The following is a 7,543-nucleotide window of genomic DNA, read 5'->3' as shown; positions in this document are numbered from 1 at the left end:
AATTCACAAAATTTCATATTACAGAAATTTTATTAAATCAACTTCAAAGATGATTTTCTATTTCTGAATTTTTCATGAAGATATTTAATGATTAAAGTAGGTTACAGACGATTTTAGCTGAAAAATTTGCCATGCGCAAAGCGAACTGTCAAACTTTGCCTTCTCTGAACACCGAGTTGATTTATGGGTGCCACGATATCTTGAGATGGGATAGACCAAATTGGCTGAAATTTTTATTGAAGACTCGCAAGACATATCCCGTGTGCATGAGGAAACCCGATTTTGAATTTTTTTTTTTTTAAATACAAAAATCAAAAAATTTCGATTTTTTATATGAAAAACATAAAAATATTTTTATTTTTTTTAACAATAAACCTTTTGAAAATCGTTCTTCGTCATGCACACGGGACCGGTTTAACGAGTCTTCAGCAAAATTTGGAGCCGATTTGGTCAAAGCAGTGTTGAGATATCGTGGCACCCGTTTTTTGAAACTGCTAACTTCAAATGATACAACAAAATTTCCTCAAATTTGTTTTGTTAACAGATGAAAATATATATGTTAATGTCCTGAAAACAGATTTAAAAAAAGTTTGATTTTGTGCTCGAACCAACCTCTGACATTTTGGCCGATTTACATGTATGTAACCCCTTAAAGAAGACATCGTGACTTGGGATAACTGCTGACAATAATTGATTTTTTTTCATTCTAAAAATCTTTTTACTAAGGATAACTGCTAAAGGAAAAATGTGTGATTTTACCACTTTTCTGGTGTAATGTCCTTTTTACAGTCAATTGAGGTAAAATTACATCATAAAAGAGGTAATATTCAACCTTCGAAATTTACGCCATTTTTTTTGCTGTGAACTTTAAAGGGAAATTTCAACTATTGTCAGCAGTTATCACAAGTCAAGAGAGTTTTCCTTTCTTTAAAGAAGGAAACATTAAACTTTTGTCAGCAGTTATCACAATAAAGGCGAAATCTAAACACTTCACACTTTAAAACTGATCACATTTTGAAATAGAGTACATTCCTAATCAAAAAACAAAACTTTTCTGGGGAATGGGTCATTCTGGGGAATGAGTTTCTAGAGAGTGGCATTCTGGGGAATGGAATTCTGGGAAATGGGATAGAACCTTGAAGTTTATGTCCCTCTGAAAATTTTGTTTTGCCCCCTGATTTTTTGGACCAATTTCGAAGGGGGGCTAGTGACATAAACTTTTAAAAATAATTGCAACGGCCTTAATTGCTTTTATGCAGAGAAATAGCCATCTGAAAAAAAAGTTTTTTTTGTCTGTAATGGACCCCCTTTCCTATAGTACTGGGTCCATAATCCGATTGTGGTCTGTAGTCTGTCTGTCCATGGCACTTCCACTTGCATTGACGTTTAAGTTTTCGCTTAACAGAAACTGGGGGAGGATCAGCAATCTAAACAAGCTTTCGTTGTAGCGATTTGGTGTCTTATGGACATGTATAGAGCTAATTAAAAAAGCATTTCTATTTCAATATAATGAGAATTGGTCTTTTTAAACGTAAGTTATAGCCTAAATACGATGAAAAAGAAGCCATTTTCAAATGTTAATGTATCAAAAGGTGATGGAGTCGACCTTGCTCTAGAAAAAATTGAAAGTACACATCTGAGAGAATATGTGCTGAAATCATGACAAATGTCTTTTTATTAAACTCACAGCAGCCAAGAAAGTTGTTGTCTTCTTATTCCAAAATTGTTGAACTTACGGACCCAATCCTGAAATAATTCGATTATGAAAATAGATTTTTATTTGTTGTAAATCTTTATGGAATAGTAGCTTTGGGGATGAATAAAAAATTATATCGATAGTTCCCGTAGTTTTGAAGATACTTAAATGTCCGTAACAATAATCTAGGTGCAAAAGCTCTGGCTGAGGTGCACCGTTAATCTTTTTTTTAAAATCAGCACGTTAAAACCGCCTACCTCACCTTACTGAGAAAAAGCTATTAAATCACTCAAAAAATTACTTTTTAATTTGACCTCCTTCACTGTACATGTACATACATATCGATTCAGAATCATGTTTTGAGAAAAAGTCTGTGTAGGTGTGTGTAGGGTTGTGAACAAAAAATGTCTCTGGACTGGCTCAACCAATTTTGCCCGTTTTGGTCTAAATCGATCTTTCATGTGGTCCAATAAGTCGCTATTTAAAATTATAATGTTTCGTTGAATATTTCAAAAGCTCTGACAACCCTGTCGACAGTTTTGAGAATATGAAGCTATATTTAGAGAACATCATACCGAAAAAATACAATAATGTGAGTAAGTCATCAACCACCTTTCGGTAGATCAAGTGATGTTTTTGCGTATAACTTTTGATAAAATTGACAAAATTATTTTTTTTAAATAAAAATGGTCATTTTGACAAGCTCTACGAATGTCTAGAAGGTATAAAATTGTACAATGATTTATGAATTATGAAGAAACAAGTTTTAACTAAAATATTTCAGGAATTAATTAGACACTTGTTGTTAATGCTCCAAAAACTGTTGTCCGGATTCGTTTATAATTATATGAAAAAATAAAAGAAATGATTCCTCATTTCTAGTAGGGACGTCAAATATTGAACATTGCTCAACTTGTTTATGGTATGTTTTGTAACCTACAAGTTATATCGGTGATGATTTTATCGATTTCAGTATTCACACGTGGAATCAATTCGATTTTCAGCGGTTCGGAAAGACTGTTTATTATGTAAACATTTTCCGCAATACATTGTTTCCGATGTCGTTTTCGTATTTAAATTTTATTTTCCTCGTTCCATCCCAAACGTTTCATGAGATTTTTTGGTTATCTGAAGCAATTCAATTATCCTCGTCGCCAGTTTTTATGTACGAGGATTTGTTCAAACGTTCGAAAATATTAATAATATGCTTCTATTCATTTCTTGTCTTGTACCGATAGTACGCGAAACATGTTGCATTGTATTAAATCGTGTTGGCTTGTGTTGAAATCGAATGCCAACATTTTATTATGTCATCATTGTCATCAATGTTAAGCCCGGATTCAACCTGAAATGATCTCAAATGTTTAAATTTAAAAAAAAGATCCAGTAGGTACGAAAAACACATTTTGGGCGTGATTTTTATCTGCAGGGTAGTTCAGTGTATGTTTGCTGTTTGAAACCTGTGCCGCTTGAATTTGCAGTCGCTGAAAAAATCGTTCTATTATCGAAGTTTGACTTGTCATCACGATTTTGCGTTGAAACATAGAAAACCAATAAAAACTCAGCTTTTGTTTATTATTATATAGAATATATATTTATAATAATCTTCAATTTATAAAATATAACAAAAAAAAATCTCGTCTAAACATTGTTTTATGTTGTTGTAGTTGCTGCTGTCTGCTCTTCGTTCTTCACGCCGTTTCGCAACTTTCAGTTTTGTTGTTGTTGTGTGAGTGTGTGAAAATTTCAATCTGCAAACTCCAACATAAATAATTGTAAACTAGAAAAATCGTATCTAAACCTTTACTTTCCACTTGTTTGTGCTGCAAAATTTTCGTTTCTGTCTTCTGGCTTGTTTTGAGTTAATTTGTTCTATTGAATTTCAGCATTTCCTAGCCTACTACTTTTGCGCAAAAACGTGAGACGGCCGTGTCACTGTCACTGGGGGAAGGTTGGTGGGGCGTTTGTCGCCTACTCCGATCTGAAGCGCGCGCACGCGCACAGTGGAGCTTAACAACTTGCGTTCTGAACGCTACACAGTACAAATATAGAAATATATTTTGTTTGTTTATTTTTTTTTGTTTGTTTGTTTTATCCAGTTACTTTCCCCAGCTGTATGCTTGTGTGGATGTGTTTGTTTGATTTGTGTTTACACAATAATATAGTACTTTTTTTGCTTACTTTTTGCACATATCTATTACACATGGACATAAATATATTTGTTAGCATATATTTTTTTAATTTTCGATTGCGCCAATGCTGCCAATCTTAACCGTTTGCTCTAAAATTATTGTATCTTTTTCCATCTGTCTTGTCTTGCCTTGTAGTGTGTCTGTGTGTATACTTAGTATATGTGTTCAGTTGTCCTTGCATCATTCTTTTTCAAGTTTTCGTTTACTCAGGTAATGTTTGTGTAAAGTTTTTCTATATCTTTCGCACTTTGGAGCAACCGTTATTGTTTTCCACATAACTTTTGTGTTTTTTTTTCTTTTGTTGTCTTGTAAATATCAATATTCCTATAAAAATCTAACACTCATATAAGTATAGTTTTTTGTTGTTGTATGCGTGTGTGTTTATTTGTATCATTATCTATATCTCACTTATACTAAGCAACGTTTAAATTACACTCAGTTTAGTATCTTTTTTTTTACTTCATTTCTCTATGTATATGTAAATCTTCTGTTGCAACTTTATAGTTTAGTATTTTTTTTATAACGAAAACAACAAAATCGCTTATCTTAAAAATGAAAACAAAATCATCTGTGTGAGTGTGATTGTGAAAACGCTGAGACGAACGAGACGACACCACCGAGTAGAAAAGAAGAAGAAGAGGTTAATAAATAAAAATACCCGAAAAGAAAAAGAGGGGGGAATCGAAGGAAATCTATCCTAAAACAAGAAGAAAAATAACGTAACATATAAACATACTATGATAAACAAACAAAGGGGTGAAAACATCGCAGAACTGATTGGTTTCTATGGTTAGTTTCGGGCTTAGCCTACTAAGATAGACATAGCTTGCTTGCAACACTGAATCGCACAGGTTCCTTAGATCTGCTGGTTTTGTTTACCTCTTTTTTTTTACGCGTAATATTAGTCTACAGAGTTTGTGGGGGGGGTTAAGTTTGCGTCACAACAACATTTAACTCGGGTTAATTGCACAATAGATGCCACACTCTGTTTGTCACTTGATTCCGTTCAAATTGGTTGGCAGTTGGTACTCTCTCTCGTTTGTGTTCGATTTTATTTTCTCTCTTTCGCATACTGGCAGGAAAAAAAGTGTTTCAAACTTGAAAAAATACTGAGAACGCGCGCCGTTTCCAGAACAAATTAAACTAAATAGATTTTTTTGCTTTATTAAATAATCAATAACAACAAGAGTACACATCTCTATCTCGCACTCGCTTTGATACAGAACATCGATTGCCGCGCGCGGGTCGGGTGAAAATTTCGCTAATAAATCATCTGTCAAACGGCAAAGCGAACAAAAACAAAAAAAAACAAAAATAAACACTAGAATTAGTAATGACCTGAGCTTTTGCATATATACTTTCTGGATATTTTGCTGCGCATTTTGTTTATCTACTTTCTATTGTTCTCGCATCACACATACACACACGCGCGCGCCGCATCTGTCAAAACATTAATCACAAATAATCAGGTGAGAGTAAATCGTTTCTTTTACGTTTTTTTTTGTTTTGAAGATCATTTTCACTGTCAAAGCGGCGCCATCTTGTTTTTTTTATGGTTTAATATTTATTTATAAGCTCACTCTTTTACGCACGTACACACAGACACACCTATGAAACACAATCTTAACCTAAATTGGAGGGAGGGGGGGAGGGAGGGTGTTAACAAACAAAACATTGAGGTCACACCATTGTTCTCGCATGCAGACACTTATCAGAATAATCAACAACGAATGAAGGGTGAGGGGTGATTCAAAACTAAACGTCAGTGAGTGTGTTGCGCAAAACAAAACAAAAACGTAAATATGTCCTAAATCCTTGTCGAACCTGCACGCGAATCTTGTCGTTTTTTCTGTACATCGATTGTGTCCTAACCCTAAAATGATCAATAATTTAAGTTTTCGCGGAAAGAAGAATAAACATCAACAAAAAAGTGAAATGTCAAACTATGTACAAAATCGTAAACAACCGAGCGAATAAATAAGTTAAATAAGCACGCAACCATTCTGTCAAACTCTCGCACGCACGCAACCACGCACTTTACTCCCACTCGCGCCACACGCGGTGCCAGCTGGCGGCACCGCCGCCGACCTGCTGGCCCTAACTGCCGTTTTTGCAGAGGTTCAGCGTGCCACCACTTCCGGCGGTGAGGCACTCGTCGCTCTGCTTTAATACTATATTTGGCTCCAGGATGGAATGTTTGCCGCCGATGACCGAGTCCCGCTGGCTGTAGTAGTCGTCCTCGTGGTTGTTGTTGTTATTGTTTAGGGCGCTGTTGTTGTTGTTGTTGCTGGAGGGACTGTGGCCGTCGTGGTCCACCTCCATGCCCTCGTCCTCGTCGTAGTTGGGTTCGGATTTGATGTTGGCGATCAGGGGAGGGGAGAGCTGCTGCTGCTGCTGCTGCTGCGTGATGTGGTGCTCGTCGAGGCCGTTTCCGTTGATGGGGGGGTCCGGGAGGGGCGTTCCGGGATGTCGGGGACTTTCCATGCCGTTGTTGAGCCGCAGGTTGAGTGCTTTGGCTGCGGCGGCCGCCTGGATGACGTCTTCGATGCCGAGTTTTCGCTTTTCCGCGCGCATTTCCTGCTCGTACTGTTGGACCAGCTTCCGCTTCGAGTAGTACTTTTGGTACTTTTGGCTGTCCAGCATCTTCTTCGAGGGGTTTCCGGTTCCGTTGTTAGGGCTTCCCGTGAGGTTCGCGTTCGCGCCGCCACTATTGTTGTTGTTCAGGTAGTCTTCGCTGAGCAGGGCTGCGGCGGCTGCGTGCTTCGCCTTCATCAGCTCCTTGAAGCTGTTGCGATTGGCTGCGGCCGCTGCCACCAGCTGCTGTTGCTGGGCGGCTGCGGCTGCCGCAGCCTGCTGCGCCTGCTGGACAGCTTGCTGCTGCTGAGCGTGCGCCACGGCCTGCTGCTGCGCTGCCTGAATCATCTGCTGTCGCTGCTGGGCCAACTGTTGCTGCTGTTGCTGGTGCTGCTGCTGCTGTTGTTGATGTTGCTGGGCAACGGCCGCAGCCTGCTGCTGCTGTTGCTGCTGGTACAGACGCTGCTGCTCCTGCAGACGAATTGCGTGCTGCTGTTGCTGCTGCTGGTAGTCACGCTCCTCGTTGTCATTCGTACTCTAGAAGAAAAAAATCCCCCGTCAATCCAAAGAAACTTCAACTCCCAAACAAGCAACCAACCTCGCCGTGCAGTCCCTTGACCTGCAGCGCTTCCGCAACCTTCAAAAAGTTCGGCAAATCCTCATATTTCACGTTAACCTGCAAGAAAACCATAACCTCATCATTTCAAAACCCCCAACAAAACCCAAAAAGATCATCAACTCTACCTGCCCGCTGTACATAAAATCCAACAGCCCGGCCATGTGGTGCGCGTTCACGTCGGTCATGAACAGGATCGGATGCTGCGAGGGGTGCTCCAGGAAGATCTTCTGGAAGTACGGACTGCACACGGAAAGGACGAGCTTGTGCGCTTTGAAGATTTTGCCGCCGGCGGCGATCGTCACGTCCACCATCTGGCCGTCCCGCTGCAGGCTGTGGAAGCCCTTGCACATGTTGCCGTGGAAGCCGCGCCAGGACAGCAAGTACTGGAAGGGAGAGGGGAGATTTGGGGGTGAAGTTAGTTAAAAAAACTGTGATAACATTTGGAACGATGAGTAAGTTAAC

The 7,543-nt window shown here is 38.9% G+C and overlaps 1 protein-coding gene across 3 annotated transcripts in view; it reads right to left on the bottom strand.

Moving 5' to 3' along the window:
* Positions 1-3,245: 3,245 nt before the first annotated feature.
* LOC120427078 (uncharacterized) overlaps positions 3,246-7,543 on the bottom strand; it is a 108,245-nt gene continuing 103,947 nt past the window's right edge. For all 3 annotated transcript variants that reach the window (XM_052706648.1, XM_052706647.1, XM_052706649.1), the window contains 3 exons: positions 7,207-7,464; positions 7,061-7,138; positions 3,246-6,999 (listed from right to left, as the gene is read on the bottom strand). In XM_052706648.1, the coding sequence (XP_052562608.1) occupies positions 5,986-6,999; positions 7,061-7,138; positions 7,207-7,464 (1,350 nt within the window). In that variant the 3' untranslated portion in view covers positions 3,246-5,985. The remainder of the gene's footprint in view (positions 7,000-7,060; positions 7,139-7,206; positions 7,465-7,543) is intronic.

The sequence above is a fragment of the Culex pipiens genome, chromosome 1, assembly GCF_016801865.2.
Source record: "Culex pipiens pallens isolate TS chromosome 1, TS_CPP_V2, whole genome shotgun sequence".
NCBI classification, from domain to species: Eukaryota; Metazoa; Arthropoda; class Insecta; order Diptera; family Culicidae; genus Culex; species Culex pipiens.
Note: the sequence above shows the minus strand (reverse complement) of the source record. Positions and strands in the feature narration are given on the sequence as shown.